The sequence below is a fragment of the Anomalospiza imberbis genome, chromosome 14 (assembly GCF_031753505.1).
Source record: "Anomalospiza imberbis isolate Cuckoo-Finch-1a 21T00152 chromosome 14, ASM3175350v1, whole genome shotgun sequence".
NCBI lineage: Eukaryota > Metazoa > Chordata > Aves > Passeriformes > Viduidae > Anomalospiza > Anomalospiza imberbis.
This window is the reverse complement of record NC_089694.1, coordinates 6292994-6308703: the sequence shown is the minus strand read 5'-3', so window position 1 is coordinate 6308703 and position 15710 is coordinate 6292994. Positions and strand designations below refer to the sequence as shown.

At 55.6% G+C, this 15710-nt stretch overlaps 1 protein-coding gene across 1 annotated transcript in view; it reads left to right on the top strand.

Annotated features, from left to right (window-relative positions):
* The first annotated feature begins 2136 nt into the window (after positions 1 to 2136).
* AR (androgen receptor) overlaps positions 2137 to 15710 on the top strand; it is a 35395-nt gene continuing 21821 nt past the window's right edge. Inside the window, exon 1 of the mRNA XM_068204623.1 lies at positions 2137 to 3267. Coding sequence (XP_068060724.1) covers positions 2360 to 3267 — 908 coding nt within the window. The 5' untranslated portion in view covers positions 2137 to 2359. The remainder of the gene's footprint in view (positions 3268 to 15710) is intronic.

The window sequence follows — 15710 nt, the reverse complement described above, 5'->3', positions numbered from 1 at the left end:
ACTGTGTGATGACTTCAGCAACCAAGTATAAAGATTAAAATTCACAGAGCCTTTAAGCCTAGCATATGCAGTTGTGCACATATGCAGCCAGAAAATCCACTAACATTTCATCAATTTTAAATGAAACATGAGGACCAAGTTAAAAAAAAAAAAAAAAAAAAAAAAAGAACACAAACCTTGGAAGATGCCTGTTCAAGAAATAAATTAAAAACATCTTTACCACAGATCATCAGTCAGAACTGAAGTGTTGGCTCTGCAGGCTGAAGTAGACAAACAATTTTGCAGTCTTGCTTTCTGCACCTCTGCAGTGATCAACATTCCAAAAACGCCACAGCAACATTCAAACAGGGGAAAATCCAGGGCCCTGTTGATGCTGCAGAGAGGGGAAAGGGCAAGGCAACACCAACACCACCAAAGCCAAAGGTCCAGAGCTAGGAGCTGAGGCCCCAGCATGTCCTATCCCAGATGGGATGGTTGGTGGAACATCAAAAGTCCAAACTGTGCTGAGGTCTTTGCAGGTTGTGGTGTTTCAGGGTGTACAAGCTGAGGTTGTTTCCTCCTTGTGGGAACAGTGGGGTCAAGCAAAGCTGTCTGGTCACAACCCATGTCTCGTTTAAGGCAAAGAGGCCCTTGCTCCTGCAGCAATACCACGCTGCAGCCCCAGCCCCCAGCCCTTCTCAATACAGTTCTTGAGGCTGGCAGTGAGGATCCTTCCCTAGATGTTTTCCACAATCTGTATATTTCACTCCAGAATCCTGTCAGCTCTGAGAGGCTGGAACAGCAAAAACACTGGAATCCACTGGGCAGCAGATATCTTACAGCATCTCCCCTGGTTTTCACCATCTCAGGCGTTAGCTGAGCTGCCTTCAGTGCTTTAGGGGCTGTGGGACTTAGCATTAGAGCCCAACTTGGTGTGTCACACGCGAGAGCTGATGAGGTTTCTCTGCAAATGCTCTTCCTCGCTGGTGGCCAGGGAGAACTGGGCACAGTCCTGGGCCCGCCATGGCCCGGGGGGTGGCAGCCCCCGTGCTAGGCTGCAGCAGCCAGCGGCAGTGATCCCGTCCCCACCGGCGCACCAGCCCTCCTCCCCCAGCTGCTCTGCTCCCGCAGGCAGGATGGAGGACATTGCCAAATTTTGCTTGGCTGGACTTCGATTTTTATTTTTATCTTCTACAGCTTGTAAAAAGGCTTTTAAAAGATGGGATATGTCTCTCTGTTTTCCCCACGGGCTCCGCTTATTTATGACTTTTTTCCCTTTGTCTTCAAAGGGACTCAAAGTAATGGGCTTGTTTTAAGCTCCCTCCAATAAAATTATTCTATTCCCAGGTTGCCTGGGGATGGTGTCTCCCAGAAGTTGCTTTAGGATTGTTATTCCAGGACCAGCAAGGGGAGCTCAAGCCTTGTTTACGGTAGGTCCCGTACTAATTCTGCTAGAGAGGTGTTTTTCATCCCAGTGCGTGACCCGGGCGGGAATGCCCACGGGATGGTTCGTGCTTTGGCAGGCGGGGGCTGTGGCACGACGCGGGGCAGTGGGAGGTGGAAGCGGGCGGCCGGTCTTCAGGCAGGAGGCGAACCAAGAGGTGCGGGGGTCGCCTCGGACCCAGCCGGGGGGAGCTGCTAAGCGCCGACACGCCAGCGCGAAATGGAGCATTTTCCTGACCAAGTCCGCCCAGCTGCTCCAGCTGTCAGCCGGGGGGAGAGCGGGAAAGCGGGAGAGCAGCCGAGCCGGTCCGGAGCGGGTGGCCCGCACGCACCCGCTCCATCAGCCGCCCAGTTGGGAGCCCGGGCAGCCGCCGCCGCGCCCCCATCCCCGCCCCGTCCCGCCCAGCCAGGGGGGCGCGGGGGTCGGTCGGGCGCTCACCCAGGGGCCGCGGAGACGGGCGATGTCCCCAGCGAGCCGGGCCGGGCCGCCTCATCCTGCTCCGACCCGCCCGCTGAGGCGCCAAGCCCGGACACTGCGGCGGGGCTGCGGCTCCGCGTCCGCGCTGCTCCAGGGTCGCCGCTGGGGCCGCGCCGAGCCCGGGGCCAGCCGGGCGCCGCTGCCGCCGCGGCGGTGACAGACAGAGTTAATCGCGGCGGAGCCCCGGCGCGGGGCGGTCTCCCCGCCGCGCCTCCCTCCCCGCGGCCGCCCCCGCCCGCCCCTCGCTCCGCCGCCGCACCTGCCCGCGCCCCCGCCGATAACTTTCCCCGCCTGTTGCGCGCACCGAGCTTCGTGCCCGGCAGGCACTGCCATGGGCGCCGCGGAGCAGCGCCACGGGTAGGCGGCCCGCGGGGGTCGGGCCAGGAGCGCTGCCAAGGCTCTCCGCCCTCGCCTCGCTCCGCCGCCGCCGCAGCGATCGCTGCCCCGCGCTCGGCGAGCATGGAGGTGCAGCTGGGGGTCGGTCGCGTCTACCCGCGACCGGCGGGCAGGACCTTCCGCGGGGCTTTTCAGAGCTTCTTCCAGAGCGTCTGCGACGCTTTCCAGCCGCCGCGAGAGGAACCGGGTGCCGAGCAGCCGCCGCCAAGCGCGCCCTGCCCGCCGAGTCCCCGAGCGCCGCCGGACTCCCCCGCCTGCCTGCTGCCCCCGCCGGGCTGCCTGCCGCCCCCCGAGCCCCGCGCCGCCGGTAAGGCACTGCCGGCCGCCGGCCCCGCCATGGGCTCGTCCTTCCCCTGCGCCGGAGAGCTGAGGGAGCTGCTGGGCGAGGCGGCTGCGATTCCGATGCTGCCGCCGCCCGTGACCGAGCCGGCGGACAAGGAAGATCCGCTGGGCGACAGTGCCCGGCAGCTGTGCCGCGCCGTGTCCGCCTCCATGGGCCTGGCGCTGGAGGCGCTGGAGACTCCGGCCGAGCAGCTGCCCCGCGAGGACTGCATGTTCGCCGTGCCCGCCGGGCCGCTCCGCGCCCCGCGCCCGCCCGCCCGCGACCCCTCGCCCGCCTTCGAGGCCGCCCTGGCCGCCGAGCCGCCCGCCGGGCCGGGGCTGCCCCGCGGCTTCGGGCGCGTCAAGCTGGAGAGCGCGGCGGGGCCGGCCACGGGCGGCGGTTGGGGCGGCCCGTGTCGCTTCGGGGCCGAGCTGGTCCCGCCGGGCTCCGCGCCCCCCTGGCCCACCTTCTTTGCCGAGGAGGGGCAGCTCTACGGGCCGTGCCCCGAGCCGCCCGCCGGGCCCGCCGACTGCCCTGCCGATGCCTGGTACCCACCGGGCCGGGCGCCTTTCGCCGCCCCCGCCCCCGGCATCAAGAGCGAGCTGGAGCCCTGGGTCGAGGGCTACCCCGGCACTTACGGCGACCTCCGGTGAGTACCCGCGTCCCGCAGCCCACCGGCAAGCGCACCCTGCACTGTGCTTCCCGCCGGCATCCTGCATCCCGCCAGTACCGGCATCCTGTGCTCGCATCCCTCATGCCATCTTCTGCACCCCGCATCCCACCGGCACCCCGCACCATCCCCAGCCTTCCCCGCCGCCTGCCGCAGGTGCCCCGCGCTCACCGCGGGTCCAACCCCGCTGTGCCCTGGCTGTCCCCGCTTTGGTACACGTCTCCGCTGCCGAATCTTCCCTTTTGCCGCGATGCTCTCATTTGGGACTGACTAGGCGAGATCATGCCAGGAATACCGCGGTGCACGCCTGGTGTCCCCGCCGTCCTGTGAGGTCCTTGTGTTTATCTCGTTTCCTCACGCATCTGTTATCCCGCTGCTCCCGGCCGCTGGGAGCGGGCGAGACCGGGACGCTGAGCCCCGAAGCACGGACGGATGCTGACATCGAGTTAAAATCCTCCCAGCAACTTGTCCCGCCGAGTGCTGCCTGCCGGGAATGCACTGTGCAGAGCAGGAAACCCCGAACGTAGTGACAGAAACATCCCCTGTGCTTCGGGGCTGTTTTAAGTACAGTTAGAAAATGTGTTTTAAAGTAGAGCTAGAACAGGTTTTGGGAATGAACCAGGGGATGGGAGATTTTTTTGAGAAGTAGGATTCAATCAAGAATAATTTTTCCTGGTGGATTAACTTCAAAAAAAGGAGATGAGCCATCTCTGTGAAATACCTGTACAGCATTTAAAGCAGTGTGCACCTGCATTCTCACCTATAGTACAGCAGAACGTGGCCGAGCTGATGGAAATGGCAGGGAGAAAGGGCTGCCCAAGAGATTTTCTTTTGGCTCAGAGGCAGCCCCATCCAGGAGTTTGCATCGTGGGAGTCCTGCATCCACACACTCACCCCATGATGCTTGGGATGCTGGGAGCAAAGGCTGAAATGAACAATTAGATTCTACCTCTAAATTAGCACCAGGCAAGTGCACTGCCTCTGGGCTGGTTTCTGTTTTAAATGCTCACAGCTTTATTTGAGTACTGGGGCAATTTCCATTCACACAGTGATTTACTGGGGGATTATACAGAGATGTCAAGGGCCTGGCAAAAGAAAAAAGAATAAAAGTAATGGTAGGTCAGAAAGAGTGCAGCTGTGAGCATCATCCAGCTGTGAGCTTCGTACGTGGCAGGAGCTATGCAAGCTCTGGGTGTGTCTCTGGAGTCTCGATAAATCTCTGCTGGAATTGGCGCAGAGGGGGCAGGGAGGAATCAAGTTGGAAAAGTTCAGCGTTCGGATGCCGGTGGTGGCGGTGCAGGTTTGTTCCGTGCCGTTCTGCCAGCAGAGCTGTGCAGTGGGATCCCACACAGACAAGGAATGTCACACTGAGGAGAGCAGGAGTGGGCTCCCATGGAGGTCTGCAGGCAGTCTTGGAGGCTGGACTAGGCAGCAGCAGGTACATTTTGCCCAGGTGTTACTTTAGAGATGAGCGACATCTCCCTCATTCCTGTGGGAAGTGCTGTATACTCCTCTTCCCTGCAGCTCTGTTGTGTGTGCTGTGCCTACTTCCCCTAGGAGACTTCTGTGGGACCAGCAGGGCTGGAGCTGACACAGCAACCTTTACAACACCAGTGTCTTGTCCTTTGAACTCCAAGGCTTGTACAGCACTACCCTGCTGCTGCAAAGGTGTAATGCAGGGACATCGTCTCTCTGTGTTCAGTTGTAATTTCCAAGCACCGTAAGGAAAGCGCAACGCTCATCGTGGTCTGGCTCAAGCCACATGTGTTAATCGCTGCCAGGTTTGCATTTCATCCTACCAGAGTCTCCATTTGCTTTACAGCATGCTGCTGGCCCGTTCCTGCAGCTTTGCATTTTCTCCTGGATCTGTGCATGCCATCACAGGAACAGCCTCTGCTGCTCCTGGAGCGGCGGAGGGTGTACCAGCACCCCAGGCAGCTGGTGGGAAGAAAGGTTTGTGGGAGCTGAGAGGCTCTGTAGTAAAATTCCCTGATGGAAGGATGACTGCCTTTTGAACCTGCACCCCTGTGCTGTCTGGTGCTAGGTCTGATCTCCTGCCCTACTTGACCTTGCACATAAAGCTTTCCCCTCGTAGCCTCGGAAGATGCAACCTCAGTGTTCTGTGAGGACAGTGAGGGGCACTTCTGGGGCTGTATAAGCCCGGGGCAATGGGCACCTCAGAGCCCTGTCCCTCGGGGTGCTGCTGGGAGCAGAGGCACACACAGGCCCCCTTGCTTTGGAGAATAAGGAGCATTCAAGGTGTGCTGCTCCAACTTTCTTTCCTCTCTGGGTGGTCCTGCTGTCCTCCAGCAGGATCATGGCTCTTCCCTCACAGATGGAGTTCTCCCAAGCCCCAATTCTACCCTGCTGCAATTGGGACCGGGTATGGCTAGGTATTTTTTGAGTTAAACACCCTTCATACGACACTAAAGCATGAGCAGTTTTTAATATTTGGGGAAGTGTCATGGTTAAGAAGTGCAGGCACATCTCAGAAACACTGTGATTATTAACACAATTTGGTTTAATTTAAAGCTTTTGGTAGAGTGTCCCTGACTGCACCAGTCAGGCTTGCATGTGATTAGCAAATTGATCGGATGTTTTGTTACTCTGGACTTGGAGCTGTTTATCTTTGTGCTCTGGTTGTTGCATCATTACTACCAGCACTATTTGAGGTAACAAAATAACCTGTTTCAGGAGCAAGATGGAGCATTGTCAACATAAATCCAAGCTTCTGCCATCAAAAGAAAAATTACAGTGGCAGAATTGTGGGGATGGCCTCTGGTTTAGAATGAAATGGAATCAGAGAAGGAGCTGTCACTGAAGCAATGGAATCAAAGGGGAGAAAAAGATTTAAGGGGCTTTTGGTTCAGGAAAATCTGCTGTCCATGTAGCTTCAGACGTTTTTAAGTGGCATTTGCTATCACTGCTGTTACCTGGTGCTGATACTGGTTGGAATCCCGGTGTTTGCTGGTTACATCTGCCTTTGGTTCCCTTCCCTAGTCAGGCTGCGGTCAGTTTGGGCCGGCGCCACGTGTTCATTCATCACCTGGCTCGATGGCTCTGTAATCGTTTCTGCTCCGTAATTGTGATAGGCTTACAGATAAAACCTGCAGTAATTCCTTCCTATGGAGGGAGGAGATAAGACTGACAAATGAAGGAGTGAAGGGCAGCTGTTACACCGAGAGATGGAATGAGGCAGGAGGTCGTTCTCAGGGTTGCTCTCACTCCCAGTCTGTGCCCAGCAGCAGCTGCTCTGGCATCCCAGTCCCAGGAGGGCTCTGGGGACCCCCAGCGCTGCACTGGCAGAACTCCAAAGCCCTTGGGAAGGGGCTGACCCTCCTGTCTGCTGTTGTCAGTGTGACCTTTCTGCTCTGGCAATTGGCCATAGGATGTAAATATTTCTTTGAAGACAAGAGGAGCAGGGCAAAACGTCGTGCGGGCAGCCGGTCCCTTCGGCCCCTACGGACACGTGGACAGGGAGCCTCTGGTGGCCAGGGGAGTTGGGGATGTGCTAAAGCTTGTTGTCAGTTCCTGATAAATGGAGAAGAGAAAAGATAAACAAATTTCTTCCTCAGCACCTCTCACCCTTTCCTTGCTCAGAGACACAGGATGACTACGATAATCCAGCTGGAGCTGGAATAGAGAACTCAGGGCTTGGCTGAATGTGAGCTGGCATGATAGCAGGCAGTGGCAGGTTGCATGTTTGTCATGGCTGGAACTGAGGCTGTGAAACAAGTGATACACTGAGGCCGGGTAACTGGAGCTGCAGGGGTGTTGGAGATGTGCTCAGCAAGGAGAACCTGTCAGGACTGGGGGAGCAGCCAAGCAGCGCTGCGCTGGAGCACGGCACTGGTGTCTCCTTTTCCTCACTCCTGAGCATATATCAAATCTCATAAAATGGTCTCCTCATTTTCCCCTCCCTCCTCTGTCTGTCCCTCCCTCTCTTCCCTGCTCTCCTGTGCTCCAGCTCTCCCTTACTGCTGGGAAGAGGAGATGGATCACCTGTCAGGGGTTGGAGGGCAGATATGTGGGGTGTCCCTGTAGGACCTACCCAGCTGCTCTGAGGATACGCAGTGTCTTGTTGCCTCTTCCCTGCTCAAAGGTAGACTTTGCCCTATCCTCCTCTAGGTTTTCCCATTCTATTTTCCAAATGTCTTGAATTTTTGAGCTCTTACACCCTTTGGAAGCTGCTTCCACAGTCTTGTGCTTGGTATTGGCAGTGAGTATTGCACCCTGGTTCCTCTCAAGTGCTGGTTGCAGTGGAAGGCAGGCTTTATGTGGCACTTGGTATTGGAAGCAGCAGCTGCAAATAAGAAAGTTTTGCCAAAGAAGCAATCCACAAAAAAGCTTTCAGAGTGTTGGTGGGTCGGAGTCACACAGCTATTTTGTGTATTTTCCCAAGGCTTCAGAGCTGGAAGCTGCACAGGATCTGCTCATGGCAGCTCTTCTGCTCATGCAGTTATTACATTCTTCCTGCTGTTTACAGATTCCCTATTGCACAGGTGTTTATCCATTGAACAGATGAGCACCACTCCCTGCAGCCAGTCTGGCATAACCATGGGTTTTCCTCCTAGGAGAACTTCATTCCAGACTGAGAGCCAGTTAACCATGGGAAGTGCTTTGGTGCTGCTTCTGAGGACAGAAGAGCATGTCAAAATATTGATTTGGAACAAAAGAGTGTGTTTTGTAGCCCAGGGGACAGGAGTCACTCCCGGGTCAGGATTCCCACTGCAGAGATGGGTTTTTCCCCTGAGACAAGAGCCCTACCATGGGCCCAGGTACCAGCCCCTGGGGATGGGCATCAGTGGGTGCTGGAGTTGGGATCGTGTCGCTGAGGCACAGAGCTTACAGTTCCTGGGAATCGCTGCCTCTGTCCCCTTTCTCAGAGCGAGGAAGGTGTGAGACAGTCCCGGGAAGGATGAAAGCAGAAACACTGTAGCGAGGCAGCCAATGTGAGCAGCATCCCTGGGGCGATGCCAGCTCCCCACGCCCCCACACCAGGACCCTCCAAGGCCACGCTGGGCTCCAGCAGAGACAAGAGCCCGCTCTGTGTCCGTGCCAGGGGTCACCTCTGGGTCCCCACGGGAGCAGATTGTGGATGGGCAGTGGGAGGAACAGGCACAGCGGAAAATGGAGCAGATCAGAAGTCAGTCTCTGTGTGGCGAGGAGGGCATGCTCCTGAGCTGGGAGGAAAGCTGGAAACACTGCCTTTTATTGCAGGAAGTAATCACAAAATTTCCCCAAAATATTGGAAATCTCGTCGTCATGTTTTGGTGTGATGAAAATAGTTTCATTACACGGGGTTAAGAACAATTTGTAGTACAGAGAAGTAGCTCAGTTCTTTGTGTTTTTCTGTCATTCCTATGAATTCCACTCTTGGCACGGACCTTCATTCATATTTTATAAATTGCTTTCTTGAAGGTGCCTGTCCCAGTTTGCCAGTTCTCCATTGCCAGTTGCTGTCTAGACTTGGAGCACTCACTGGAGCCTGCTGGGTTGGTGTTTGCAGTGGATACTTTCTGCTAGTGATTGTGGACTAAAATTACAAAAGAAATAAATTCTATTTATTTTATCATCCCGTGGAAAATTCAAAATTTATCAAGTTAGTGTTTACTGAAAGAAAACTATTCAGTGGGAGACTTTCTATGACTTCTAGTAAAAACTGTTTCTGAGCGCTTCCCTGGTAGATTCTGGAGATCTGTGCAGCTGTGGATGGCTCTGGAACACTGGAAATATATAGGAAAAGTGAAGATTCCTCCTTGCACAGCTCCTCAGCCTCATTACTTTGTGCAAGTTAATTTTCTTTTTAGAAGATTTTCTGCAGAAGGCATGTCTGCACCTCAGACTGATGCAAAACAAGTGCCACAAAGCCATCATGGACAGCCTGGGCCAGCTGGAGAGGGCGTCTTGGTGCCACCATGTGCATGTAGTGACATGGCACAGGGGGCACAGGCACCTCCCGTTGGGGTCATCACTGGGTAAGCATTGACCAGAATGATCTGTTCTCACCTTGGATGAGCCCAGCTCTACACCATGTTCACAGGAAAATACCAATGGCAACACTTCCTGTGGCGATACTGGATCCTTTCCAGCTCTTTCTTTTCCTCCAGAGATCCAGCATGCAGCATGCACAGGAGGCAGATGTCCCATCTCCTGTTGTAGCAGAGCTTTTATGCCAGGTAAACAAGAGGCAGATATGGTCACATCACCCCTTAGTGGGTGGCAGTGCAGGCATGCCCCGTGGTGGCCTTGGCAGTGGCTGGTGGCCCTGGTATCGACCGTTGCTGCACACTGTGGGGACCGGAGCCAGCCCTGTTTGTTAGCAGTGGTATGAGGGAGCTCATTGAAATGAAAAGGAACTGGCCCAGTTGTCATGGCAAAGACTTGTGACGGAGGCTCTCCATCCATATTCTCTCGCTCTTAGCACTGCTGCCTGCCTTCCCTGATCTGCCGGTGCCACTCCTCCATGTCCAACCACACTTAATCCCCCTGCCTGCTCCGATGAGGGGCAGAGGGAGGGATGAGCCTCCCTGGGGAGATCTCCTTGTGGGGGGAGCCCAGCTCACCCTGGCCAGGGAGCTGCAGTGGGCAGTGCTCGGGGGTACTGCGGCGTGGGCCTGTCCTTTGTTCTGCTCTAAATCCAGCCATTGCCACCCTGATTCTTCTTGCCAGCGTTTTTAGGTGAGATTCAGAGTATCCTCTAACAGTAATAAAAACACTCCCAGTAGTAGTAGTTTACTGCGGAAGCGCTCAGGAGCAGCGATTCATTCAGCCTCCAGGCAGCTGTGGAAACAGCAATTGTCCCTGTTCTGCAGGCTGAGGTCTGGCAGCAGCCCCTCGGTGTGTGAGTGGCCGCAGCCCTGGCTCAGCGCTGGGGTCCAGGGGGGCCGTGCCGGCTTTGTGCCGGCTGCTGGGGACCGTCCTGCAGCAGCGTGCTGGACTTTGCACCCCATCATTGCCCCGTTCGCCTCCACTGGCCGCAGCGCCCTGTCCAGCCGCCGGGACAGCGTTTGCAGGCCAGGGGTTTCGGGAGCGCAGCATCGCGCCTCGGCATCGCGCAGGAGCCGCCGCTCCCCGGGGACCTGTGCGGGACGGGAGGGCAGGGCAGGCTCGGTCTGCCTGGGCTCAGCTTGGCTCAGCTGCTCTCGTGGTGCTGCTTGCTCTCCGCTTAGCGCAGCGTGAACAGAGGCCAGAAAGGGCTAGGTCACCCGCTGCGCCCTGCCTCGGAGCTCTCCAGCCCCCGCCCGGGGACGCCTCTGCAAATAGTGACAGCGAAGTCAGGTGCTGACACGTCCGTCCTCAGGAGTGGTGGGATTGGTCTGTAGGGACACAGACCTCAGATTAAGTGATTTGCACTAATAGAAATAATCTTAAAAGTATATGCCAGTTCCAGTTCCAGTTTCATTACCAGTTCCCCAGGTATTTATAGCTTCTGCCCTTTTCCCAGGCGACCCGGCTCCAGGCAGCTCGGGTGTCCACAGGGCTGGATTACACCCGTGCTTTCCACTGGTGTCCTGGTGGCTTCCCTGTGCCATCCAAAGGAGAGCCCATCCTAATAAGCAAATAATGATTCCTGGGATGAGCCCCTGCTTCTGCTAAGGGACCAGTCTCTCTTGTTGCCTGGCTGGGGGCTGGATGGACCATGCTGAGCACCTCGCGACAGGCAAGGCAGTTGTCACTTCCTAAACAGCTCTAGGGGCAAAAGAGATGGCTTAAGTCAGGATGGGAGAGTCAGTGCAGAGGCACCAGTGCTGGGACACTGACAGTGCTGGCCCCAGACACCCTTGGTGTGGGGAGGGAGCACTGTGGGCAGCCTTAGCCTGGGCAAGCAGCCGGGCACAGGCACATTTACCATTTGGTGTGTCTGCCCTGGGATCTGGGTGCTCCTAGGACAGTTTTGGGGTGTGTCTGTGCTGGCAGAGCCCTGCTTGGGCTGTGCAGAGCAGGAGAGCTGTTTGAGAGCTCCATGCAGAGTCCCAGCCAGCCCTCATGCACTGGGAATGGCAGCAGTCATGAGGATTTACTTTTCATGTCTGTAGCCAGGTGTTTGTGACAGGCACTGCTGGGGGGATGTCCTGGGTGCTGGCTGCCTGATCCAGCTCTTGCTGGAGTCTGGGGAATCCAGTCATAGACTCAGAGAATGTTTTTTTTGGAAGGGGCATTAAAGCCCATTTCTGTGGGCAGGCACACCTCCCACTAGACCGTGCTGCTCTGAGCCGTGTCCTGCCTGGCTGTGTCACCTAAGGATGGGTGGTGCATTCTGGTGGGTGACCTCTCCTTCTGCACCAATATGCTCCAGCAGGGATGATACATGGGCTGTCTGTAGCCAGTGGCTTTGGGAAGAACCTCGGGGCAGTTCCTTCTGTGTCACAGCAGCATCTTCACCTTCCAGACCCCCATCCTGCTGAGTGCTTCTGGAATTGCTGCCAAGAGAAGCAATCCCTGCAAATGCCAGAGGGGAGGCTGCAGATCTCCAGAATACATTTTACAGAGGATGTGTTCAGTCTCTGGGATGAGGTGGGAAAACCCTGGGGTTTGCTTCCTCCCCCTTGTGCTCTCTCTGCCTGGGGGTGGATGGAGGGGGCTTCTTGTCTCTCCCAAAATCACACAACCTTCTTTCTCTGGAGTTTTTACCAGCCCTCAGCATTTTGGCTGCTGTTACAGATTTTAGCTGTGTTTGCTTCTTTGCCGGTTAGAAATGGCAGAAAAAACCACGCTGACCTTGGCCTGTGTGCTGAGAACAGAGCCCAAGCACAAGTTTCTGTATCACAAATTTCCTCGTGAAGGCTCCTGCCTCCTCCCCCTCGCGCCAATCAGCAGAGCAAGCGTCCGCACATCTCCCGACCTGCTCTTGGGAGGGCTGGAACGGGATATCTCGGCAGCTCCACTTTCCTCTTGAAAGAGAAATACTGGGAAGGAATTCTTGTGCTGATTGGGTTGATAGCGTACATCTGGGAAGCAATGGGGTGCGTCAACTGGAAAATGAAATCCCCCTGCAAAGAGAGCGCGGATGATTGACTGTTTCAATTGAATCGTGTGTGTGCACATTGTGGTTGTTCATCATCTTCCCATGAGCACCACACATAGATTATGTGTGTGTTCTCTGCTGCATGAGGAACATCCTCACCCCTCACCCTGGGGCCTGCAGCGTTCCCTCTGCACACATGTCCCTGGAGGGCAGGCACTGTGCCATGTGCTGCCCACAGGGAGGAGAGGTGGCTGGAGCTCTGTGAGCCTCTGCAGGCAGCACAGGGCTGGTGTGGGATCGGCATTGCTGCTTCTCCCTGCTCAGACGCTGAGAACCAGCCCCAAACTCACCCCCACTCCCTCTCCTGCTGTCTGGCAGTGCTCTGTGAGCAGGGCAAGTCTGGGGGACACATGTCTGGAGCCATGGGTCCAGTGTGGGCTGTAATCCCTGTGGGCTGGCTCTGGGCTTTGTCCCTATGCATGCTCCTGTGCTCCAGAACATGTGACATCGTCTCGATGAACTCAGCCAGTTCACGTGGATTTCGTTTTACTAGCTTTCTGTAATTGGCTTTGTTTTCACGTGTTCCCTGTGGTCAAAAAGTCTTTTCCCTGATAATAGGATCTTTCCCTTACAAAGAAATCTATTACTTCCCAGTCTGCTCCCCAGTGCCCTGGAGCATCTTTAAATGGTTAGATAAACAATAGCAGAGCAGGGACTTTTTCCCTTTCTTCTTTACAGCACAGCCTGTGCCAAGTGCCAGGTCTTTGATTCTGGGCTGTGTTGGGGGTGGTTTGAAGAGGGAGCAGAGCACGGTGTTGGGAAGCTTGCAGGACAGAACATCCCACTGGGGCTGTGCTGAGGGTTGGGCAGAGCTGAGCTGAGGTGGGAACTACGGTTCTGGAGGTAGCTGTTCTCTTCTTGTTCAGTTCACAGTCCCTTTTGCTATGTGGGTGCTTAAACCTTGGATTATGGCCTGAGTTGAAGCAGTTGTCATGTCCAGCAGGAAGAAGGTGGCAGCCTGGGATTAGCAGGGTGGCTGGCCAGTCCCTCTGCCCTCGATTGCAGTTAGTGGAGGGGGCTCAGTTTGTCCTGCAGGATCCCTTGAGATCCACGGGGATCTGTTAACTCCTGGCCCTGCTGTGCCCTTGCCCTCCTATCCAGAGCTGGGGTCAAGGCGGGTGCGCAGCCACTGTGGCTGCGGCGTGTCCTGAGATGACTATCTCACTGCTCACTCACAGAGACTCGGGAGAACACTCTCAAGGCTGGGAGGCCTAAAATTAGATGTAGCATCTGTGTTTTGGTTTGCAGGCGGGCTTGAAAGAAAATGATTCTTGGCTGCTTTCATTCCTCGCCTGCTTGGAAGAGCGTGGGCAAGGGGTAGTGGGCAGGGCTTTGATCCCTGGTGTGCCACGGCTCTCTCTGGACACGGCTGCTCAGCAGGGCCAGTCAAAGCTCCAGTGTGGGTCTGTGATAACTGGAGGACCACCCATACCCACAGGTCCCTGGAGGCAGCCGGGTGCAGGGCTGTGGGGCTCTGCTCTCCGTGTTTTCCTGGGAATGCTTTCAGCCCCCAAAACAGCAGGTCTGGCTGTCCCTGCCATATGTCATTAAAAGTGCAAATTGGCATCAAAGCTCTGTTTCCCAGCTCATGTCTGTCTGGAATACCCTGGTTGTGCCACTGGAGTTGGTACTAGTGCCGCTGCCATCCATCCATCCATCCATCCATCCATCCATCCATCCATCCCCACCATCCAAGCCCTGCTGAGGGGCCAGTCCTGCCCTGCTCCTGTCCTAGTCCTGCCCTGCTCCTGCCCCAATCCGTGTGCAGCTGGCAGGTGTGGGCAGCTGTGAGCCGCAGGCATGCCAGGAAGGCTGGACCAGGGAAGCCGGAGGGATTGGTGGGTGCCAGCCAATGGCTGTGAGTTGCTGGGGGATTTGCTTCTATGTTGTCTGTTCTGCTGAGACTGTGGCTAAGAGTTGCAGGGTGACCTGGCACTAAATATGTGAAACCTTCGTTATAATTAGTGTGTTTATGTCGGGGATGAGTCACAGCACGATCCACTCGGAGGACACGGCGGGAAGATGATAGTGTTGTACAAGTCGTGAAGTTTCCTCTCGAAACTCAGTGCTTTGCCAGCAGAGCTGAAAGGAAGTTCTGCAGATAGAGCTTGTATCCACTCCCAGACATAATAAGGCAAAGGATTTTTATGCCCTTGCAGCTGGTCTCTGCAAAGGTTTGGTCTTGATAGAAACGTGCCTAAAAATAACCCAGTTCTGCTGGCAAGTTTTGGGACCAGCGCTGCAGTGCCACTGCAGTGATCCCCCACTGCAAGAGGGGTGGGAGGAGATGGAGGGCTCTGCTTCTTGCTCCCATGCCCATCCATCCCCAGGGCTCTGTGCTGTGCCATGGGGAGGGTGCTGGCTCGGGCCATGTGCCGCCCCAGCTCGGTGCCAAATTTGTGGTATTTGTGGTCTCATGTTTCCATGCGGGGTCCCACCCTTGTTGCTGACTGTTTTTGCTTTGTGCATCCTCCAGTGGAGAAATAAAAATGCAGAATTTGCAGCATTGGTTTCCTTAGCAATAATTCCACTGCCAAAGGAAGAGGGGAAAATATGTTGTGTTTTGAATATCTGAGTCTGGGAATGAATCCTGGCATCTCCTTCAGCAGCCCAGCTGGGAGCCGACCACTGACCTCTGGCCATCAGCACAACTTGATCCTTGTTGCCGAATTAAATTCCAGATACATTTGGAATTCTGTGAGACACTGATTGGAATCGTTCTGCCTTGGGTTTCTCTTGGTAGCCCTGTACCAGATGCTGTGCTTAGCTGGGGGTGCTGGGGGACCATGGTGGCCTTGGGGGCCACATGGCCAGTTCACCTGAGGTGCTGTGCCCCATGGCTGGACACTGGTACTGTTCTGTTCCTCTGGAGATCTGCCTGGCACACCAGCTGTGAGAAAAGGCACTGAGAACTCGCATCCCCTCTTCCAGAGCATTTTGTAAGCATCACTGCACTTGATTTTGGAAGAGGAAAAGGTAAAAGCTTTCCTGCAGGTGAAGATGTTGGTATGTGGCACCACAAGTCTGTACCCTGGATGCTTTCCTGGCAGCTGTAAGCCTGTACCTGCATCTGGCATGATGGCAGTGTCTCTTGCAGCATGAAATATATGTATCAAGTGTCTCATTATTTGTGATTTTCTTTACAGGCACATTTTCTTTTAGTGAGCAGAGGAGATGGATTTGAAAATGGATTATGGTGTGGCTTAAACTAACTGCATAAATATCAGTGAGGACAGAGGGTTTCCTTGGAAAATAAGTAGGGTTCTCCATGCAACAAGGATGCCAAGGTCCTGTCCTTGGTGACTCCAGGTGACTCTGCAGTCACCAGGAGGATACAGTGTAGGGCTCTGATGACCTCGGGAGTGCTCCTCAGGGCTGCAGCCTGCCTGCAGCC